This window comes from Copadichromis virginalis, linkage group LG19, assembly GCF_057382275.1.
Source record: "Copadichromis virginalis isolate Kocher_CV1m ecotype Utaka linkage group LG19, C_Virginalis_male_GT1.1, whole genome shotgun sequence".
NCBI classification, from domain to species: Eukaryota; Metazoa; Chordata; class Actinopteri; order Cichliformes; family Cichlidae; genus Copadichromis; species Copadichromis virginalis.
In genome coordinates, this window is record NC_140636.1 from 30261056 (window position 1) to 30285589 (window position 24534).

Here is a 24534-nt window from a genome sequence, read left to right on the forward strand (position 1 = left end):
CATGGCTGTGCCTTTCCACCTACACAATCACTAGTTTTGTCTTTTCCCTCTCTTCATTATAAGCCATCACAGACAGATATGGATTCACAACAGCAGCCTTGTAGCAGCAGTCGCCTCATCAGCTGTCACATGGTTAACCATACTGAAGTGTGTACTCTTCATTTAGCAGCTGGTTCTTTTCTCTTTAGACTTATTCAAAAGTGTCAGTGATACTAAGACAGTTTTACTATGCACACAAAAATACAGACACAGAACTCTTGACACACAGACACACAAATACATCATGAAGACCTCCTCGTTGTTTACATGACAAAGTGAGAGTTCAGTTTAGTATAGGTTATGTTATTAATAGCTGCCTATAGACAGACTTTGACCAATTCCTCACGTCACTTAGCTCCATGGCTCTCAACCAATCAGCTGCTGGAACCCACAGAGCATGCTCATTGAGATTGTCAACTACATTATTGTCAATTGGGCCAAGCTCTTTTTTGCTAGCACTAGATAAATCAAAGTGCAATGTCTACACCATCTTTATATTACTATCCTTTATTTCAGATAGCATTTGCCTTATGCTCAAGTTGCTAAATGTACATATGAAAATATATTTTAAGTTTGCATTCCCAGTTTCCACATTTAAATCAGAAAATGCCAATCAACACCTTAACCTTTACCTCCAAAGTAATTCTTTCGGCAAAGTAAATCACTGGATACCCTTGGAAACAAACTAGTGCTGACACTAATCATAAACTGAGGCCAGGATTTGCATTGATTTCTACACAAGAGGAGGTATAAATAATCAGACATATTACTTTCAGAGTAGACACTTTTCTTTCAGCACATTCTGTTATTTCACTTCACATTCCAGGCAGCCTAAAACAGTGACCTCACTAATCTGGTTCTGAGTAATCTCATAATCTGGACCTGACCGCTGTGTACACATTTCCACACTGAGCTCCACCTATCAGCCTACAAGCTGGTTGCTGCTAGCGGTCCTTTCTCTTGACATGTAAAATAATAAAAAAATATCTTATAAGTAAGAAAGGGACACACAGCAGCTACAGTAAGAGGTGCAGACACAACTTTGTTCTTCACTATCTTTACATTGATTGAAAATCAGTGGAATGTCATGAATGACTAGGATTGTTGTCGACACTAAATTTAATTGCAATCAATAAGTTGTTCAAGCATCTATGGTGGATGCATAGATGAAGTAAGAAAATTATCATACCTTCTAGTGATTCTAAAAAGTTCTAAAAAAACATCTGCGCTTTTAGCTTCTGCATTGTCGGAAACCCAATGTTTTGTATTCATCTGTCATTTTGCTCATCATCTTGCAGACGATATACTAATATATCACAGTAAATGGGGAAAAAAAGGGGAAAAGGCTGTAAAACTGTTTTATCCCCAGAGTGTTTGTTCATATAAACAAGCAAATCCATCATTGGCTCCATCCTTGTCATATTGCAGGTAGATTTCATTGTAACCATTAATAGAAATGCCTACAGCATTTTTGCTGCCCATCTGTACTCAGTACTACATTGAACATTGAGTACTACCTGAACTGTGCAATTATATCTCCATCCAGCACCCATTTTGGAATTTTGATTTAGCTGTAACCACCTCACCTAATTGAGGTGGTTAATTGAGCTTAATAAGAAAAAAAATCCTGTGTGACATACATTTTGTGAAACTAATAAATATCTATCTATCCATCTATCTATCTAAACATCTATACATCCATCTATCTACACATCTATCTATCTATACATCTATCTATCTATACATCTATACACACACACACATCTATACACACACACACATCTATGCACACACACACATCTATGCACACACACACATCTATGCACACACACACACACACACACACACACACACACACACACACACACACATCTATACACACACACACACACACACACACACACACACACACACACACACACACACACATATTAATGCATATTAATCTCAGAGAAACAGGTTGTCCTTAAGGAGATATGGGGCATGGCCTCAGCTCAGTTCACTCATAAAGAGTAAATCTTCATTTCTGGTTCATTATCGCTTACAATACCTTTTATTTACTTTGTTAATTTTGATGCTTGAATGCCCTAAAAAACAAGAAAAATTGCTTGCCATGTGTTATATAATTTTGTTTTTAGACACTAGTTGACTCCACCGGGTAACCTACTTTTTTCCAGGGTAATTTTGTTCCATTCACTTTGCAGAGTTGCTTTTCCACCCAGCTGAAATTGAAAATGTAATGACCCAGCCTCCCATTATCCACGGTCATGAGGATGAATAGATGTTGGTAAAATTGTCTCTTGGAAAAATCGCTTCAATCTGTTTTCCCATTATAAGAAAACAAGGACAGGGGAGATGAGAAACACTTCAATGCAATTTAGTGTTAAGAAGTCAGACTTTCATTTAGTCTGTGTGTGAGGCTGTTTATCAGTAGAACAAACATCTGTATGTTCCTGGATGTACCTTTCAGCTCGGGGTCACTAGGATGCAACTAGTCAGTGTTATGCATAATGCCCCCCTCAAAGAACAGGAAGTGGCCTACAATTGATCACCTATATATGTGTTTGCCTCCATTTGTCCAGGTGCTGGAGAAATTCATGTCTCGTCTGGTCCAGAACCGAGTGATGGGCCACAAGGATCTGCGGACTCTTACCAAATACCAGCTCATTCTTGCCAGGGATCAGTTCCGAAAGAATCCACCATCACACCTCAAGGCATGTAATGACTGTGTCCCATTGTGGTATCTACTGTCTGCTGTAATATGTAATTTTACATGATATGATATACAGGTTTTTACATCTACTAAGACCCATTTTAAGAAAATATGGGGCCTTGAAACTCGAGACATGTAGCCAGCTATTTAATGATTTAACTGTGAATGCATCTGTTGTTCTGAATATTATTTAATAATCAAGTCGCTAATCTTCATTTACAAGAATATGGAAAGAGGGTAGCCTGTGGTGATGCATTTATAGAGAATTATCCCCCTTGTCTCTACAGAGCTTTATCATGACTTTTTGCAGGACTTTGTGTTTATCTGTCTGGCTTGCAACTTTAATGCTACTTTGATTCACTGTCACTTCATTTTCATAATGCTCCAGTAGGCAGCTGTTTCCAGTTAAAACACTGTACCAAAACAGGCATACGGGGGGAGTACCAAAGAAAAAAGCTAAGCACTTAGCAGATGCTAAGAGACAGATGTTTCCCTCAGAAACTAGTAACACCAAGAAGAGATTTCAAAAGATAGTGAACTTGGGCTTTTAATTGCAAAACGAACAGAAACACAACTCCAGATAAAATTAAGTGCTGTTGTGTTGCATATGCAAATAAGTGATTGATTGCACGGCAAAAGATTCAGCATATATACTTCCAGTTGCTTACGGTTATTTAGAATAAGCCGGGGTTGAGGTGTGCTGGACGATAGTCTTTGGTTCAGTGGAGAAAGAAATCCATTATTCACTTTGTTAGTGGAACATTTTATATACTCCATTTTTGTTTAAAAAATGTTATTACTGCAGTTGAAGAAGTTATGGACAGTTTTATTTTTCATACTATTTTTCCGCACTTAATGGCCAAATATTATATTTATTTTCTTCCACTGTCACTCTGATCCCACATTGGTCTCGTGAAGTCACACAGCCTCTTTCACTCAGCAGGGTCCACAGCAGGGAATGCTGGAGGGCGACTTTGCCCTTTGCATCAGCCTGTACCATGGCTACGAGCTGCTAATGCAGATGGGCCTCCGATCTCTCTTCTTTTACATCCAAGGAATCATGGACGGATCCAGAGGTCAGTCACCTCACCTTTAACTTTTGCAGTACATTTCTTAGCCCTTTATCCAAACAATATGTTGAGTCAGAGAACAGTAGCCTTTCGAACACCACATTATCCACAGGTGGAAAACAAGTTTTTAACATCAGGCCTCTCCTTGCTTTGTTTGGCTCAGAGATGTCCAGGGCCAAGAACGAACTGCAGAGAACTCCCACGTTCATGGATTTCTACAAAGAAATGGGAACTATGTTTATGAAGCCATCTGCTGGTATTTAAGTTCTTATTCAATTCACATAACTCGCATATTTGAGCCTGTTATGTAGCCAGAAGAAGAGTTTTGATATCTTAATTTACTCTAATCAGTGATATTTTCTATTATCACAAAAATACCTGCTTTAAAATACAGCAAAGGATCCACTGCTTTGGTTTCACTGTTTTTGTAGGTCCAGATGAGCCATTCATTTACAGCCACCCCAAACTGGAGAAACTGGAGGAGGTTGTGCTGCAGCATTTCAGACTGTGGGCTGAGAGCTCAGCAAACAATAACGGTGATCTACTTAATATAGCACTGCTATGCTGTGGGTTCAAGCAGAAATGTGATATTCTCTTCTAACTACATCATGTTTTGGTTGATTATCGTTCTTGCCATGTTTATAGAAAACAAATACTTTTGGAAGCTCAGGATGTGATGTTCATTAAATTTGTGGTAAACTTAAACCACAACAGTAGCATCCATACATTGGTTATATCTATTAACAAAGGAGATTTAAATAACAGTGCTTGGTACAGTATAGTTTCATTAACTTGGAACTGAAAACTAAAACATTTTCTTGAGGTCGGGTTGAGCTGAGCGTATTTAATTTCAAGAAGATCACAGAACAAAGCATTCCTCTGTCTGAATTAGACTGTCATAAACGTACAGAAAGAATTCAGCTCAGGATTACTGAAGGAATTTTTTATTCAGTCTGTTTCTCTTCTGTCTCCTCGATGTCCAGGTTCAGGTCCTCAGGAGGTAAGCACGCGTGTGATGATCTTTTCATCATTTCGGGAGAGTGTACAGGAGATCGCAGCCATGTTGAACCGCCATGCTCCGCTGATCAGGGTCATGACATTTATGGGCCAAGCTTCAGCTGGGAAGGGGGTCAAAGGCTTTACCCAAAAGGAGCAACTGGAGGTACACATTTTTTTAGACAGTAAGACAAGTGTTATTAATGTTTTGAGGCACAGACAACTGCTAGGCAGAAGGAAAAGCCAGGAGAAGATTAATTTATGTAAATGACTGAAGGAGTACACAAAGAGGGTGGTGTGACAGAGAAGGATGGTAGGGATAGCGTGGAGGTGATCCATAAAGGGAGCAGAGGCAAGACTAAGAGGACAGTGTCCAAGGCTAAACTCCTTTTTGCCAAGCTAAAATTGACTATACAATCTTAAAAGAGAAAACCCCCCAGAAAGCATTGACCAACAATATTCAAAGATTTGTGATCACATGATCACATGATCACATGTACAGTATTGTTTTAAAATTCAGCAGAATTCATTTGTAACTTTTCCTTTTAATGGCAGTGAACTCCATGTTTGAGTTTGACTTGCCTTGTTTACATTTGGTAAGCACCTCATGGGCTGATTGGAAAGTTGGTAGTTTAAATTCTGGCTGCTCCAGTCTGACAAAATATCGTTAGACAAGATACTGGTCCACAAGTTCCTCCCAGTGCATTCATCGTCAATGTGAATCTGGATAGAAATCACTTAGCTTTAGAAACAAGCTTGTGTGAATGTGTGTGAATGGTTAAATGAGGCATGTTGTATAAAGTGTTTTAAATGCTCAAGTAGAGTAGAAAAGCACTGTGTAAGAACCAGAACATTGTAGGGTATAGGGTTATAAAACCAACAAAGAAGCTGTGTACAGCAGTCAGTGCAATACCCATGTATTAATTTCACTGCTGGTTCCAGAGAAATATAATTCCTCTCTGCAGACTGCATGTTCCATTTCCTATAAGCAAATAATACAGGAATCAAACTAACATGCAAATGCACTGACCATCCCATTGGCTGGTCTGGTGATGGAATATAAATAGAGCAGATCTTAATCTGTAAAATGTCATAAAAAGGGACTCTAATTTGGAACAAGCAAACAATTACTTCAGTTTTCCATTAGTATGTAGTTAGCACAGATTTGTATTTCTATAATACTTTTGCTATATGGTTGCACTAAAGAGTTTAGGGGGACAGTATAAGCTGGAAAGATTAAAATACTTTATACTTTGTATGACTTTTTCCTACTTTTTTGTTGCAGGTGGTACACAAGTTCAGACAGGGAGGCTTCAACACACTGGTGTCAACCTGTGTGGGGGAAGAGGGCCTGGATATCGGAGAGGTAGACCTCATTGTTTGCTTCGATGCACAGAGGAATCCTATTCGTTTGGTACAGCGAATGGGGCGTACTGGACGTAAGCGTCGGGGACGCATTGTTGTCATCCTGGCTGAGGGGCGGGAAGAGCGGGTGGGTGTTGTATAGTAATTCTAGTCATTTCTAGGCAAAATGAGAGATGATAACGCAAATGTGGCTCCACAAAACGGTCTAAAAAGTTCAGTCTTTGTTTTCTCCAGACTTACAATCAGAGCCAGAGCAACAAACGCAGCGTCTACAAGTCCATCACTGGCAACAAAAACGGGTTCCACATGTACCCCAACAGTCCCCGTATGCTGCCTGAAGGGCTGTACCCCAAACTCCATAAGATGCACATTACCTGTGGGCAGTTTGATCACCAGGAGAACAGCAGGCGGTCTGTCAGGGGTCGACGGTCCCACACTGAGAGTCGGGCCTCACTCATCCACCCTCAAAACCTAAGTAATTCCAGAGTCTTTTTTAAGATTGATCAAGTTTTTATTTGTGGAATGGTTTTCTGATATTGACTGAGCACATCTGTGTATCTCTTGGTAGTTCAACAGGGCAGCTCAACATCCAATGGTTTTCTGAGCAGTACAGAATATTCCCTATGGGAGTCAACCATGAAGCTGGAGGATACTGAGCCCCATCCAACCCTGAAGCAGTCACACTTCCTGTCAATACCCAGTGACCCACTTCCTCAGGTTTCTTTAGTATTATTGTTTTGTTTCTCTCATTCTACTGCAGGTCTGAAAAGGAGATAAACAAGGGTGCACTGATTATTGGCTCATTTTAAGTTTAACCTTGACAGCTGTGCCATGATCCATATGTACAGGATATGATACTATCCAGTGACAGGAGTTTTGAATAGAACTACCCCTTTGAACCGCTTCATATGTAACAATAAAAGCTGAGACCAGAAATGGGGAAAAAATAGAAATGAAGATATTTTGAGTGGCTCTATGGATTTCTGGCAGTTAAGTGTCACTTCCACATTTGCATGGGGCACGGAAAGTGCAGTTGCCATGATTTCAGGTGGAATAATCTCCCACCTACAGCTGGAAAGCTATGCATGGTAAAACCAGTTTGTGTCATATATTATTGACTTGAATGTAATGATATTATTTCTACTTCAACCTTACTTTTTTAATTATGTTATTTCATGTCCCTAAGGAGGAGGTTTCCAAAAACAAACAACCATCCAGGGAGCTGTCTTTGTGGGAATGGAGACACTGGCAACACAAAGCGCTCCCTTCTCATGTTGTTGATCATTCCCTTCGCTGCAGCCACTTTATTAAGGTGATGGAGCTCATAGACCGCATGAGAGAGGAAAATGAGGTGAGACGAATGTTTGGTTAGTCATCATTTTGTTGTTTTATAAATAATATGGCAATTAGTTATAGCAAATGTAGTACTTCTTTGTGTCGTACAGGAGCATAGCTATAGCCTAGAATGAGTTGACAGCTTACTAGTAAATCAGTAGAAAACCTAACCACTAATTCAAAGCATACACCACTAATTGAAAAGCTCTTGGTGATAGGAAACTGGTTTTATAAAATGACCTTAGACATCTTGCGTAAATCTTGCTTAGTTTCATAAAATCGAGACAGTAGTGAGCATTTACCCATGGGAAAACCAAACTTCATAAACTTACTAGGCTGAAAGGAGTCAGCTGAGTTGCATGTGAACACACAATTGTGGTTTGTGTTGAGTTACTAAATTCATCTTTTTGACCTGGAAGGCAAATTCCTTGTATAATAAACAGTTTCCATGGCGTAATTGTGGCTTTAGTAAGGAGATAAATATTTGATTTATATTCAGCTGGGTCTTTCCAGGCTGTTTCTCCTTTCTTTTTTCTTTCCAGTTGCTATTTAAAGAAAAAGGACTGAATGAAAAGATTCTCTTTTAAAAACAACACTTCAAACACTATTTTAATTAATATCTCGGTGCACTTGAAGCCAAATTTGTTATCAGTGGGTTTTAGTTATTTTTAAAGAGAACTTAGCTATTTTTTTTCTCGTAGAGGAAATTGAAGGGTTTACCATCTCAAAGTGTTCTAGCTCATAATTCATCTCTCGTCACAGTTTGCTGACCCAGCAGCAGCAGCTTCGTTCATGCTTTAGCTGCTAATTGAGAGCAACCGAATCAGTATGGTTATCACATCAGTCCTGTCACAACAACTGTTGCCCCGTTGAATTTGCATCTCAAGAATCGAAGATGGAGCCAACTCAAGTATTGCTTTGGTGTTATTTAATAATCAGTGTATGAGAAAGGTAACTTAATCACATGGTTTTTCCAATTACTTTCTTCCTGACCTTGTTTTTTGTGTTCAGCTAGTAGGTACCCGCTAAACACCTTATCGCCCGATATCTGCTATAGCCCGCTACAGGCCTCCTCGTCTCGCCATCTGCCATTTCACAGATTGTGCCATCGATAAGACCCTTGAAATTAGGTCAGAGATTATGGTAAAACTGACTGTTGGCTAAACTAACAAATGGGCTCTTATTGCCATTTTTTCCCCAATACGGATCTTGACCGTACTCGTGAAGGAGAAAATTATTCCACTTGTGAAAACAAAACAGGATTACGGCGCAAGATGGCAGCTTATATGTCACATGTTTTGATGGTGGTTGAATTCAGGTCACAAGTCAGCCAATGAGTAATTAGTATTTGGAAGTTGGCACATTTGTCATACTTTTGCTACAATAGAGTTGAAGTGAGATGATAAAGGTATGATTGTGGTCTAGACTTTCAGCTTGAAATCGACCGGCTTAACTAAAGTATTGCATTAACCGTATAAGAACAATCATTTTTGAGTTCCTCCATTTTTGCAGCCTGAAAACCAATTGGACACTCTAAAACCAGTTGGAATGCTGTGTAAAATGTAAGTACAAACAGAATGAAATAATCTGCAAATGTCATAAAAACATTTTATTAACAATTCAATATGAAAAAAAAAAGTTTAAACTAAGAAAATTTACCATTTTATGAAAAAAGTAGGGTCATTTTGAATTTAATTGAAACTCAGAAACATTTGAACAGATGAACAAGATGCCATGTTTACCACTGTGTAGAATCACTTCTTCTTTTAACAACACTCTGCAAATAGTCTGGTCTCTCCTGGGAACCAAGGCCACCAGCTGCTGGACTTTTAGGAGAGGAATGCTGTCCCATTTTTCTCTGATAAAGACTTCTAGCTGCTCAACAGTGCAGGGTCCTCTGTAAAATATTTATTTATTTAGTGCTAAATCTTTTGAGTTGGTGAGAGGTCTGCACTGCAGGTAGGCCAGTTCAGCACCTTGACTCTTCTACAAGAAAGCCACATTGTTGTAATAGATAAAATATGTAAGGGAAAAGATCCCATCTGGATGTGTTTCTCTAGGACCTGCATATACTTTTCAGCATTGATGGTGCCTTTTCAGATGTGTAAGTGGCCAAAGTGATAGGCACTAATGAACCCCCATAACATCATAGGCGTAGGCTTTTAAACTGAGCCCTGATAACAAGCTGGGTGATTCTGCTCCCTGGTTTGTCCTTTAGTCTGTCCATGTTTTCCAAAACGAATTTCAAATTGTGACCTTTCTAACCACAGAACAGTTTTCCACTTGGCTTCAACCCATTTTAAGTGACCTTTGACCCAGAGAAGCTCACGTTCATCTATGTTCATGTTCTTCTTTGTATGAGAGAGCTTAACCTGCATTTGTGGATGGCATGGAGAACTGTGTTCATAGACATGTACATATATATATGTACATGTATGCTCATATATATTGTTATATATTATATATTGTTTTAAATGTTATATACCTATGTGGTATGTGACTTTTGTTGCTATGATGCCAGGTCTCTCTTGGAAATGAGATTTTTAATCTCAATGAGATTTTTTACCTGGATAAATAAAGGATTAATAATAATAATAACATAACCTTTTTGGTCCTTTAAGTTCTAGCTGGATGGAAATAACCAGAATTGTATACACACCAAATACCTGGAAAAAGCTAATAAAAAATTCCTGAAAGGTTCTGGCTCGACACCAGACTGGTCTGTCCGTCACAAAATTAAATTGGAGATGCTGAAGACAGCTTCTATCTTCAGCGACTGAGAACAAAACCTCTTTCAAATCTGTAATTAGTTTTGAATTTATTTATTTCCAGAAAGAGCAAATCTCTTTTTTTAATTCTACACAACCAGTAAACAAACTACAGCAGTACAACTGTATTTTAAAGTCCACAAAACATGTTTGTTCATATTGTTCTTGTTTTTGTTCATCGTTTTAAACACATAAAGTTAAGGATTAACTCGCAATATAGAGGTGATGAACTAAGTTGTTTTTACGTTTTTGCAGCTCACGCACAAAGACGTGTTCTTTTTTTTCTTTTTTTTTTGTGTCCCGTTTGGATCTTTAGCCATCAGAATTGTTGTCTTAAGGCCAAGAAAGATGCCAAGCGGATTTATTTTACCAAGTCGATCATCATGGCCTTGCCATATTGGTCCATTTGATTTACCTTTATTATAATTATGAATTTATTTTATTTTCGGTTGCTACAAACGGGACAGACATGACTGGGGGATAGGACAGGGAGAAAGAATGAAAGAAAGAGAGGGAGAGAAAGAAAAAAAACAAACAAACAAAACACCTGGATCACCTGTATGGAGAAAAAAAAACAGAAGAGAAAGCAAACAACAAAGAGCAACATAATAAAAAAACAGCACCATCACAATAAACTAGCTAGCAGTAGATAACAGTAGATACTAAATATTAAACGATATTGTGCAGCACGCAAGATAGACAGCGCACAATGTGCTTTGAGGCAGCAGCCAAGAAAGGTGTAGTCCGTGTCTGTGAACACCCGTGTGTACACCTGTGTGCATACCCCGCAGCTACGGAGCAGAGGCCAGAGGGGGTTGCAGTGGCGTGCCCGCGGGCTCTGCCGGCAGCCAGCTGTACCAGAGAGGACCAAGCTTCAGGCCCAGAGGCCTGAGGGCATCCCACCCCCCGGAAGGAGCCCAGCCGGGTCACAGGCGCCCGGCCCCGCCAATCGGCCACCAGGAGTGAGCCGGTACATACATGAGCGCCCAGCCCCAGACGACAAGGACCACCAACACACCAACGACTGAGGGCATCAGCCACCGGCAGGGAGTGTGGTGAGGGGAGATAGGCCTCCGTATTTTAGAGGGCCTGAGATGTACCCAGAGAGGTTGAGTCTAAGACCCAACCTGACATATAGACACAGACGAACAGGCACACTCGGACACAAACGTGCATTCCCACCCCATATGCACAACCAAATACTCGGCACTCACCCAACATGTAGACAGACACAAATAGACACTGCACAGACAGTCGCACTCCCCAAACATACTCTATATCCCAGGTCCAGGTACCCCCGCCCTCAGAGGGGAAAGCCGCACCTAGACCCAGGAGATGTAACCCTTCTCTCTGGGGTGGAGGCAAGCGGACCACCTCCTTATCTGCAGTAGCAGGGAGGCCCCGCATCCCAGACCCCAGTCTGACGGCCAGCACCTCCTCCCAGCCCCCCAGCCCTGACGGCTAACAGAACCGGGGTGAGTGAACACCTCAAACCTGATCCATATCAGGTTAGAGGTGTTCGCCCGCTCATATGTAGTGTTGCTGTGTGCTGTTCTAAAGTGCATTTAAAACTCAGGAGAGCATAAGACATGTGTTCACCTTTCAGGCATTAACTCATAAGCGGACTCTCCCTCGGCACTCACCTCCTTTACTCTTGCTGTCAGGGATAATGTGAGCCATGGATTACTTGTTTGGCCTGAATTTGAAGAGTGCTTTTGACCTTTTGCTTTTTTCTCTATGTCTCTTGGCATCACAGTTTAAAACAAGCAAAAAAAAGTCCTTGAATCAAAGGCCAAACATTATTTTTCCTATTATTCTCCTCCACTAAATAATCCCACTCTGGAAATCATGTGCTCATGAGACAAGAAAAAACCCACCCTAAATAAAAAAAATTCTGTTTTTCATCTCACTGTTTCTCTCTTTTTACAATGAAGATAGCCAAGCAGCAGGCCCCTTCTCCTGATATTATGTAATGGTTCAGAGAACTGTTATGTAAGGCCAGAAGGCTGAAAGTAGGTCAGGCTGTGATGACCTAGATGTACAGTGTACTAGACTGAGGAGGATAGAGTTGTAGATCAGAAAATAGATGCAGAAAAGATTTTTATAAAGCTAAATTAGACACATTTTAAAGCTAATTTAAATGTTAAAAGATATCTAAATCTGAATTTTCCATTCCAGTTTTCCATTTCTATTTTAAAATAGATTTTCTGGAATACTGTTGAAATGTAATAAAGATAGATGATGTCAAATGGTTTGATCTGTAAATCATAAAAAAAAGCCCTATATTAAAATGAAAATAGTACAGCATCATTATCTTCATTCATCCATTTATTTTCTAATCTACTGATCCAGCTAAGTACAAGCTATAGCAAGGTTGTTTGTAACTCCCTCACCCCCAACCGGTCGTAGCAGGCGGCCGCCCCTTCCTCTTCCTAATTCTGCCTGAGGTTTCTTCCTGTTAAACGGGAGATTTTTCTTCCCACCATTGCCAAGTATTTGGTCACAGGGGGGCATCTGATTGTTGGGCTTTTCTCTTTGTTATTGTAGGGTCTTTACCTTGCAATATAAAGCACCGACCTTGATGTGACTGTTATTGTGATTTGGCGTCATATAAATAGAACTGAAATGATTTGAATTGGACAGTGTGGACAGTATATCCACCCTGCAGCATGTACTTCTTTCTCAGTAAAGCCCCTGCTTAATTCACTGTTATTAGTAGTAGTAGTAGTCTCTGTAGCTCAGGTGACCTTTATGTAGCTCACACCCTTAAACCATTCAAAACATTTAGGGCTAAAGGATGAATAGAAGTGTCTGTTCCCCCAGCACACAGGCAAACAGGAGATGATACACCACAGTGGTAAACATGCCCTTGTTTTTTTTTCTTTATAAATCTTTGACAAATTTGTAGGAAACAGACATATAAGGAGAGAAACTATGTTTATAATTATGTTATTGTTATTTATATATCCACTTAAAGTTGAATAAGCAATAAAAAATACATAGATGGATTCTGCTTGGATGTAAACAAATACACTATCTCTGGGATTATTATCATACAGTTATTTTGGACAAAGAACCAACATAGGTTTGTTTTTGTAATTTGTCATAATGCATTTTTCCCTCCTGTGGTCCTGTTGAAACTTGCCTCCCAGTGGCTGATGTCACAATTAGCTTTAGATCATACTTCATTATTTTGAGTTGTGATGCCAAATCCATTGAAATATAGTCTTGTAAATCAGCATTTCAGTTGTTCATAGTTGTTCATGTACCACAATCTGACGACAAAGGCATTTGACGATTTCTTATCCTGAGTCGTAGCTTGTTTGGAAACAAAGTCACGCAGACCCATGAATACAGATGACAGTTCAGAGCAAGGACTAATAGACTCAAACACAGCTGTTATCCAACTGCAATAACACATCTGAATACTACAAAAAAATGTCCATCACACCACTCTTGTGTTAATCTATGCACGGTCTGAAGCATGTGTGTGGGAATGTATGTGAATGTTTTACTGTTATATCTTATTAGTATTAGGGATGATGCAATGATCGGGGACCATTCTTAATTTCGTTGTTCTCATGACAATGACAATAAAGTTCCTGATTCTGATTCTGATCTGATTGTGTATGCTCATGAGCATCAAATTCATGTTGTTGTAGTGCAATGAGATAATCAGCTGAGAGGAGTTTCCACTTTGCTGCTTCCCTCATCATGCAGTCTGAAACAATATGAACCGTCTGACCCTTCTAGCGTACACAGCGCTCTCTTTATCTCGCTCTGTTCTTGTCATCAAGGTTATTTCTGTCTGCAACATTTCTAGATGTGGCGACTTAATCTGATCATTAATTAATTGAGGGCCAGGGGTTGGGGTTAATCCTATATGAGTGAAGCCCAATCCATTACTTTTCAGCAAGAATATCCAAAAATGGCATCAAATATTATTAGAAAATCCATCTTTTTTTTCTACAAGGGAGGTGTATGTTAATCGAAAACCAGATGCTAGAAGATAAGGTGTAGTAAACAGAAGCTCTTCAGTCTCTTACAGAGATAAAAAAACAAAACCGCAACAACATCAAAGAGCAGTAATCACATGGTAGCAACTAGAAATTAGGGATGTAGATATGGTCAAAACAACCGTGCTGAAGTTTGAATCAAGCAAAGATGATCTAAGTGACTCTGAAAATGGATGGCATGGATGTTGGTGCCAGATGGTTCTAACAATGAGAACATATCCAGTAATTAGCAGTTCTCTGGGTGGAGATACAGTGGGGCAAAAAAGTATTTAGTCAGCCACCGATTGTGCAAGTTCCCCCACTTAAAATGATGACAGAGGTCAGTAATTTGCACCAGAGGTACACTTCAACTGTGAGAGACAGAATGTGAAAAAAAAAATCCATGAATCCACATGGTAGGATTTGTAAAGAATTTATTCGTAAATCAGGGTGGAAAATAAGTATTTGGTCAATAACAAAAATACAACTCAATACTTTATAACATAACCTTTGTTGGCAATAACAGAGGTCAAACGTTTACTATAGGTCTTTACCAGGTTTGCACACACAGTAGCTGGTATTTTGGCCCATTCCTCCATGCAGATCTTCTCGAGAGCAGTGATGTTTTGGGGCTGTCGCCGAGCAACACGGACTTTCAACTCCCGCCACAGATTTTCTATGGGGTTGAGGTCTGGAGACTGGCTAGGCCACTCCAGGACTTTCAAATGCTTCTTACGGAGCCACTCCTTTGTTGCCCGGGCGGTGTGTTTTGGATCATTGTCATGTTGGAAGACCCAGCCTCGTTTCATCTTCAAAGTTCTCACTGATGGAAGGAGGTTTTGGCTCAAAATCTCACGATACATGGCCCCATTCATTCTGTCCTTAACACGGATCAGTCGTCCTGTCCCCTTGGCAGAAAAACAGCCCCATAGCATGATGTTTCCACCCCCATGCTTCACAGTAGGTATGGTGTTCTTGGGATGCAACTCAGTATTCTTCTTCCTCCAAACACGACGAGTTGGGTTTATACCAAAAAGTTCTACTTTGGTTTCATCTGACCACATGACATTCTCCCAATCCTCTGCTGTATCATCCATGTGCTCTCTGGCAAACTTCAGACGGGCCTGGACATGCACTGGCTTCAGCAGCGGAACACGTCTGGCACTGCGGGATTTGATTCCCTGCCGTTGTAGTGTGTTACTGATGGTGACCTTTGTTACTTTGGTCCCAGCTCTCTGCAGGTCATTCACCAGGTCCCCCCGTGTGGTTCTGGGATCTTTGCTCACCGTTCTCATGATCATTTTGACCCCACGGGATGAGATCTTGCGTGGAGCCCCAGATCGTGGGAGATTATCAGTGGTCTTGTATGTCTTCCATTTTCTGATGATTGCTCCCACAGTTGATTTTTTCACACCAAGCTGCTTGCCTATTGTAGATTCACTCTTCCCAGTCTGGTGCAGGTCTACAATACTTTTCCTGGTGTCCTTCGAAAGCTCTTTGGTCTTGGCCATGGCGGAGTTTGGAGTCTGACTGTTTGAGGCTGTGGACAGGTGTCTTTTATACAGATGATGGGTTCAAACAGGTGCCATTCATACAGGTAACGAGTGGGGGACAGAAAAGCGTCTTACAGAAGACGTTACAGGTCTGTGAGAGCCAGAGATTTTCCATGTTTGAGGTGACCAAATACTTATTTTCCACCCTAATTTACGAATAAATTCTTTACAAATCCTACCATGTGAATTCATGGATTTTTTTTTCACATTCTGTCTCTCACAGTTGAAGTGTACCTCTGGTGCAAATTACTGACCTCTGTCATCATTTTAAGTGGGGGAACTTGCACAATCGGTGGCTGACTAAATACTTTTTTGCCCCACTGTACTTTGTTGATGCCCGAGGTCATAGGACAGTGGGTCTCTGTTTCTTCTGCAGTATCCAAATATCTGGATGCCTTTATTAATGGCAAGATTTAAGATGTTCTGAGGAGGTTCTGTAATACAAACATATGATATTACAGAACTTTATGAAAGCGGCTGACTCACGATAATATGAACAGTCTTAATAAAGATAACCATCAAATCCACCCTGTGCTTTTTGTGTTTACAAATTTAACCGTATTGACAAAAAAAACTCAATTTCTTGGGATTTGTTTTGTAAGTTAATAGTATTGTTTCACTTGGTATTAGTCGTTTTTATTTTTGTAACACATAGTTTTAGTTTTATGTTTACTTATGGTAAATTAAAACACATTTCTTTGCTGTGAGTTTAAAAGAGAAAGTCCAGTTTTTTTATTATATATATTTCTAGGGAAAGCCTCACCTCTGAAAAGTATTTGGCTCTTAATCAGAGGTGTGAAGTGCTGAAATGATAATTACACTGTGTGACGACTGCAAGCAGCTCAGTCTTTGCCCGCAAGTTAGTTTGCTTTGTTAAAGGATTAAAGGAGGCGGTATAAGGTGTGTAGAAAAAAATAATAATAAAAAAATTGCAAGTCGCCACAGAGTTGTCAAGTACATTTTGTGTTTAGCACACTTAAAAACAAAGTGTTTTACAACAAAAAGAATAAAACTAAAAGGGTTCATGTTGCACACATTCACACTATTTACCTAAATGAATACATCACCACCTTTTTCTCCAACCACACTTCCCAGAGATTCCAAATGTTCAATGAAAAATACGTCCTCAGCTTAACTTTGAAGACGTTTGACTTAGAGTCATTAAAGACAATAAATCACTCTGAAATGCAAAAGATGTTTTAAAGTGAAGTGACAGTGTTTTTAAGGCATTATCAAGAAGGACGTGTAATTTGTGGAGGATGTGTGTTTTTCCCAGGATAAATGTCACACACACGCACATGCACGCACGCGCATTCACTTAACTTTATTGTATAACAGGCGCCATACTGACTCCAGGTCTTACACTAGAAACCTGCTGATCAAGAATCAGAGTGCTTTAGTTCAATACTCATAAATTAAACAAGGTTGACGTTCCTTGTAATTTTGTAGGAATACTCTAGAACCAACTGAGCACTAGCTGCACATTTGAGCAAGAGAAATTAAAAGTGAATGAAAATGAGAAGGTTATTAGTGAAAATGATTTATTTTTCCCTAAAAAAAATGTCAGTTTTTCTCATACCAGCAACATAATGTTTAATTCAAATCCAGTGAAATACCTGTAACATGGATTGTTACAAGTTTCACAATCACTCATTTCCACAGGATGAATAATAATGTCTTTGCTGATTTTGTGACGTTTTCCTGTCACACTAAATTTCCTCTTTCCTTAAAAAAAAAAAAAAAAAACAACGTTGCACAAATACCTTGATACCCACTAAATGATTTACCATGAGATTTGCTACAGACATTCATTGTGACTCCAGTCACTCGGGTTATCCCATGACTTTCCTCTTGCACAATTATGGAGATCATGTTGTTTTTTGGTTTTGTTATTTAACTACATATCTTCATTAATAGGTGGATTACCGTTACTAAAATTGTTCATATTTTACTCAGGATGAAATGTTCTAACTTTGATGTAGCTTTTATCTTGTCCAGGACATTTTGTTTGTTGTTTTTCTCCGATGTGTAACTGCAATTTATTCTGCACGTCACGGGTCAGGAAAGCAAATGCACAAACACGCTCGGAACTTAACTCAGAGTCAATCCATATGATGCCTTATAGTGATTAAAACTGGAGTCATTTGTTTTTTCATGTGGTTCAGGCTATGGGGTTTTGGTGCTAAATAACCAAGACTTCCTTTTATGAGATCAGCTTGTGGTGGTAATGCGGTGGATAAGTTGTCCTCGCTTTCAGTGTTATTGACTTCTATCTAGACAGAAATTGTACTTTTCTCTCCACTTTTGTTAGATGTCTTTCTTTTTCTTTTGGTTCACTAAACGTCGTCCTCCTGCTGATTGCAGGCTCAATGGCACCCTGTTGACCCAAGCAGGAAACCACTTTAGATTAATCACTTCCAGGTCATGTAGTTTGCCAAGATGACATGTGCTAGATGATGTGCGTGTACTTGTGCTTAAGGAAAAGATGAAAAATGGGATTTGGGGGGTTTAATTTTCTTTGAATTATTTTGAGTAGTGTCCTTAAAAATTATTATTCTTATTGTTGTTTGTTTTTGTTTTTTATCTCAAAAGTTACATTGGACTTTTTAGACCTGTACATCTCTTGGTAGGGCACTTCCTGATTAAATGCTGTTTACTTTTTGAAGCAGCATCAGTGTAAAAGTGCAAGCAGGTCCAAAAAAACCAATTAGATCTCTGTCTTTAGTTTTCATGGAGCGAGATTGCTTCTTATTCAACTTTTTATTTGTGTGTGTTTGTGTTCAGGGGGAATGTTGTTATGAACGGGAACTTCTTCCTTACCTCCACAAAGAGGACACTGTGAAAAGCAGACAGAAAAAGCAGAAGGGCACAAAGACCTGCACCAAAACCGCCAACGACAAACCTAAATCATCCCATTCCTCTTGGTCTGAACTGGAATATATCGATGAGGAATTTGAGGGGAGCGATACACGAACAGCTGGGTTATTAACCACATTGGCCGTGATGAAACAAAGGCCTCCTGCTGAAGATAATAATGAGATACCTTATGATGACAGCACAGACCGCTTAAAACTCGAGGCTGATATTGATAAATGTGAAACTGTCACTGAGGACCTTATCAAAGCAGATGGAGAACCTGTGAATTTAGACAATCTGTCACAGCTTCCTGCTAAAAGTGATGAAGATGAAGATGTTCAGCTTCAGGCAATGTTCTACCTTCCTAAATGGGATGCAGCCCCACTGCCCTGCTGTGATAAGCTCCTCCCAGGGAGAGATGAGAGTCTGAAGGTCATCCTCGCCAGTGTGGCAGAACTCCTGTCCCGATCTCCACCATCACTCGTGGATGACTTAGAGCCCCCTCCATCACTTTGTCCTTCTCCTCAACAGCCTCCTCAGCCCTTCCTTGTCAGCTTTACCTTGGATGTGGACGATGACGATGATGATGATAAGATGATAATGAGAGAAGTTGAGAAGCCTCCAGATGAGCTTCCAAATGGTAAAGACTGTGGTAAAATCTCTCCTGACTTTCCCAATCAGGAGAAGCACCCTGTCAGTGTAGCAGCCAACAGCCCAACTTGGGATGAGGTTTTTGGGGAGGACGTAAACGATATTAATGATATCAGGGATGACAGCAAGGAGTCAGATGATGATGAAAAGTACAATGGCTTCAGGGAGGATCAGGTTCATGTAGAAGCTGATGATGTAAGTGAGGAAAAACAGAGCTGGGATGATGTGAGGGATGAAGAAATACCACACTTGACAGATGGTGTTTTGAAAGACGATAAAGCCTCAGAGTGCAGCTCGGAGATGGATGAGAGCATCGATCTGTTCGAGGATGATGAAGCCTTCCTGCAGATGACCATTCCTGATATCCCCACTCCTTTGGATGGCATCACACCCGCGACATCCCCGACGGCGAAGAAGTCTGAAACAGTGCACGTACATACCCCAATTAACCCATGTAACACTACACAGTCAGCGGATGGTACCCACAGATTGAGGACAGTGGAATCAAAAGGAGTGGCATTCAGCGAAGGTTTGACTCATAATGTAAATGCCAAGCTGATAATCCAGAACACAAACAACCATAACACTACAGTGACAGAACTTAATATGCACACACCAGCACAAACTAAAACTGTAGCAGATAATTCAGTTATGGGCAGTGCAGTCACACCCCATTTTAAATCTCCTGAGTCATTTAACAGCATGCATGACTTCTTTTCAGTCAATTTTGAGCTTGGCTATTCACTGGAAGACTCAGAGGAAGAAGATGAAGCAGTGGGCATGCCTGCCCCTTGTATGCCTGGGTCTTCACAGCCTAAAAAGCAGATTGACTCCACCACACTTTCGGCAGCTGTCTCTAACTCTTCTACTCCCTGTAACAGCTTTGCTAAACAGAGAATACCTCCAGTCTGCAGCGAATCCAAGCATTCCACACCACAAACACTGTCAGAATGTAGGATGTCTAAAAGTGGTGCACTCCCGTCTCCGATCATGTCCCCGGGAGCAAAGCGAACCCTAATGCCCGGTCTGCCCTCCAGCTTGAAACGCAGACGAGCACAATTTGGCATCACTGTAGCAGAGAGAGGGCCTAATGAGGAAAACGGCTCGTACCATGTTTCTGGCTCTTCTCCTCATGCAGGTTTGTTTAATCTCAAAGAAAGAAACAGCATTTTTATTTTAAGTTGGTTCCCAATCGTATTTGTGTCTACCTGCTTGTTTCTCTCAGCTTCTTACTTAGTGGAGGGCAACAGTGACAGCGAGGATGAAGTTGTGCTTCATAAAAGAAGACATCCGAACAAAGTCAACCCCTTATCATCCCCCGAAGTGGTGAGAAAGTGCTGAATATTTTGGGAATCTGATGATCTTTTAATTTTTAAAATGCCATACATTTCAGGAGCAGAGGTATTGTTTTAAACAGGAAAACATTTACATACACAACAGTGGAGCAATTTTGTTTTTAGTCTAGCTACATTTTTGTATAAATGGGGAGCTTTTATGCTCCAGCTACAAAGTTCATATACTGACCTAGAGCACTGCGCGATTCATGAACAATCCTTATTTAATCTTGTGCTTGGACAGTGGGTGAAACATCTAAGTTCACCAACTGTATGTCACAAACAGTTTTTGCTCCCTTCGCCCCTTTAGGACAGCTTTTTTCTGATTGGCTGCAGATCACAAACAAAATCTGAACAGCATGTCGATGGAGGTTCAGTGGCCTCAGATTGTTTGACACTTTGGCCTTGTTTAATATGAACATCCAATATTATTGAAGTATAACTAATACAAAAGATAAGGAGAAGCATTTTAAGCCCCCTTTACAGAGTTTTAACCAGTAGTAAACAAACAGTTGCTGCTCACTTTGCAATAAACAAGGCATATATGACAAAAAAAGAGATATGAGGAGGTATCTGATTCAGACAGTTTGCTTCTGTCATTCATTTCCAGGCTTAAGATATTCAGCTTGTAATCAGGGGGAGATTGCTCTATGCTGTATCTAACATGTAGCATGTCTTGTCTTTCCTAGTCTAAGATCAACAGTGATGTGGACTCCCCAGTGGTAGTGAAAAGAAAACATGCTGCTCCACTCAATACTGTAAGCTCTTCATGACTAACAGTAATGCGTAGCACATGGTTCAATCTGTTCAACACAGATGATGTGATTTAATTACTCGTGCTCCATATATCACTTAAGATGTTTCTACAAGTGCTCATTATCTAATAACATGTCACAAACTACTAACAGTTTTCAGTATTTCACCAATTTGTTCTCTGTGTTCCAGTCTGATGAAACGGGAGGCGAATCTGTTTCTGATGATGATTTCCAGAATGAATCTGTTTCCGTGTGCAGAGCCACAGTGCAGAGAGCTGAAAGGAAAGCCAAGGTTTGTACAGCAACAGATGGCTCAGCCGGATGCTGTGATCTGAGATCCCTGTTTTCATGTAACTGTAAACACAATATAAACATGGCTTGTATTTAGGTTTCTAATGTGAGTGGGGAATGCCATTTTGAAATGACTGCAGTGTTATGGAAAAGTCTTCATCCATCCATCTCAGCTCTGGACAGTGGTGAACTGTACCCTGCCTTTTTCCCCAGAAAACCATTCATGGATGGACGGATGGTCTTGAGCAACAGTTCTCCAGACTTTGCGATGGTCTTAAAAGGCTATTTTTCACTAATTTTCAGTCTACAGCTTTTACCTGACCATTTTCAGAGGATTTTTTTTGTCTTTAGGCTTTTTGTTACTAGCAGCCTATGACAAAACAGATAATGTGTTCCTTAATTCTTTAGTTGACAGTTATGAAATAGTATTTCTGCACCAACCAGTTGATTCCTAAGGAGCTTTTAGCTGGGAACTTAGCATATCTTGGCATGGTGTGCAGTGTTTCCTTAAAAAATTGGAGGAAAGTGGCCAAATTACACAGGAATTGGACTGAAAATTAGTGGCAATGGGCCTTTTGAAGTATTGGATCCAAATTTAAAATTTTGGATCAAATCATTTATATGTACTTAGGAGAACAGAAGACAGGTACAGCAGTGGTGGTCTGCAGCCATCTGCAGCCCTCCCAGAGCCTGAACTTCAAAATTATTGAAGCAGTGTGGGATCATCTTAACAGAGCAGACGACAGCCAACACCTAAAGAAGAGTTTGAATGTCGTTCAAGAAGCCTGGAGAGCTATTCCTGAAGACTACTTAAAGAAATTATCAAAAAACTTGCCAACAGAGTTTAGGCTGTGTTGAAGAAAAAGGTGGTCACACCAAATATGGACAATCAACCTCATTAGAATTGTACAAACTCTGTTTTAGCCTTATATACTGCATTTCCGTGTGTTTACTGCAACTGTTTCCCATTTCCGTAGCAAATATAATGAAATGAGCACAGTAGTGTACACTCATCATCATTTCTACGGTTCACTACCAGCTCCTTAGGTAGATATGTGGGTCTTTAGGTGTTCTGCCATTCTTACCTCTGCATGTGCCTGTCTGTAGTTTGGTGCTGAGGTTTTAAAGCTTAGAGGGTCTTAGAGCTGAGAGTGATGAGTGAGCTGAAACTAACAATAAACCTCTGCGAAATTAAAGGAAGCTCAAAATTCACATTTTTAATTAGTTTATTAGTGTTCAGTGTTTTCATTTTAATGGTTACACTACATCCAAAATTTTTAAAAAGCTCAATTATATGACAAAAACATACCGCTGTCTCTTTTTAAAGATCGTTACATGACATCATGATCCATTTTTCCTTTCATAAAAAAGTCAAGTCATTACAAATCTGCGACTGGCACCTTCAGCATCCGTCATCCCTGACATTTTCCATCCTTCCTCTGTCAGCGCGGCAAATGCCGAAAAGGGCGTCAGTTTTTGGATGAAGAAGCACAGCTGTCAGAGGTCGAGGAAGGTGTAGAGGTCTCGTCTGATGAGGAGGATGGAGAAGAACAGAATCAGTCTCTCAACGGTTTTGTGGTCGACAATACACAATTCTCTCAGGGCCTGAATGGTACAACACATTTTTCTTTTATTCTCTCCTTCTGAGCTTCTCAGTGTGATAGGAGGCTGAGTGAGTCATGCATTTTGGCTCTCTGTCTGTTCTCCTCTTTGTCAGACTCAGAGATGCATGGAGTGTACCTGAAGTCAGTGAGAAGCCCTGCAGTCCAGGGCAAATTCAAAATTTCCAACAGAAGACACCACAACATGGACATCTTTTCCCAGGTATACTAACAAATAAATACATTTTAAAAGATACACAAAGCAACAAAATACTAAGTGGATTTGATGATTGGTAGTCTAATTAAGGATGCCACATTCTTAATGTGTGGAAACAGGTGCCTGAGATGGATGAGACGTATGAAGAGGACAGCTTTGTAGTGGGCAGTGATGTGGAGTTGGTGGGCACCAGTGAGGAAGATGCTGAAAATGTTGACCTTCTGCCCGAGGACTCGTTTGTGAACGGGAGAAAGCAGTATCCCACCAGGCGCCGCGTTTTCCTGCACAACGCCAGAGCAAGAGGCAGCACAAAAACCAGAGCTCAGCCTCCACCAGAACAGAGAGCCGAGATGAAAACTAAACGCACCCGGGTCATACAAATGAATGATTCCAGTGAGGAGGAGATAGATGAAGCAAGTAAAGAGAGGGCTCTCAAAGCAGGAGATGGTGTGTTGCCTTCATTGCCAAAGATGGTACCACCAGAGCCTTGTGGGAAAGAAGGAAAGAAAGCTGTGTCGTTATCTTCTAAGGTCTCACTGTTGAGCAAAGCACAAAGGAGCTCTGTGAGTGAAGAACAGCAAAATGAGAGGTGAAGTTATAATAAAGTAATAAAGAGTGAGTGCCATCCTCCTCATGGATGTGAATTTGTATAAGCAGAAGAGAATGGAAGGATGAGAGTGTACTTAGTAACAATTCTGAGATTGTCTTTCTTTCTCTCTCCTGAAGGTGTCGCCAGAGGATAGAAAATCAGCATCTCCTCTCTGACGAGCTAGACTTTGTGGAGTCACACCTGCAAGTTTCCTCAAAGAAGCAATCGCAGGTATAAGCAGACAAGAAGAGACGTACACATTCCTAACTGTTTCTGGTAATATTAATACCAAAAATCCACACAAAAATAGAAACAATATCACTACATTACATCATATTTTCTGTTATCAAACAAGACTCCATGTCTACTATGAGAGACAGAAGATAAACATAAAAAAAAAAAAATT

The 24534-nt window shown here is 40.2% G+C and overlaps 1 protein-coding gene across 1 annotated transcript in view; it reads left to right on the forward strand.

The window, feature by feature from the left end:
- Positions 1-24534, forward strand: part of fancm (FA complementation group M) — a 44978-nt gene that overhangs the window by 18776 nt on the left and 1668 nt on the right. The window contains exons 5-21 of the mRNA XM_085442117.1: positions 2622-2753; positions 3696-3828; positions 3986-4078; positions 4254-4358; positions 4806-4984; positions 6104-6310; positions 6418-6658; positions 6752-6900; positions 7370-7534; positions 18619-20479; positions 20567-20667; positions 21365-21433; positions 21621-21722; positions 23168-23333; positions 23439-23545; positions 23659-24128; positions 24266-24359. Coding sequence (XP_085298243.1) covers positions 2622-2753; positions 3696-3828; positions 3986-4078; positions 4254-4358; positions 4806-4984; positions 6104-6310; positions 6418-6658; positions 6752-6900; positions 7370-7534; positions 18619-20479; positions 20567-20667; positions 21365-21433; positions 21621-21722; positions 23168-23333; positions 23439-23545; positions 23659-24128; positions 24266-24359 — 4374 coding nt within the window. The remainder of the gene's footprint in view (positions 1-2621; positions 2754-3695; positions 3829-3985; positions 4079-4253; positions 4359-4805; positions 4985-6103; positions 6311-6417; positions 6659-6751; positions 6901-7369; positions 7535-18618; positions 20480-20566; positions 20668-21364; positions 21434-21620; positions 21723-23167; positions 23334-23438; positions 23546-23658; positions 24129-24265; positions 24360-24534) is intronic.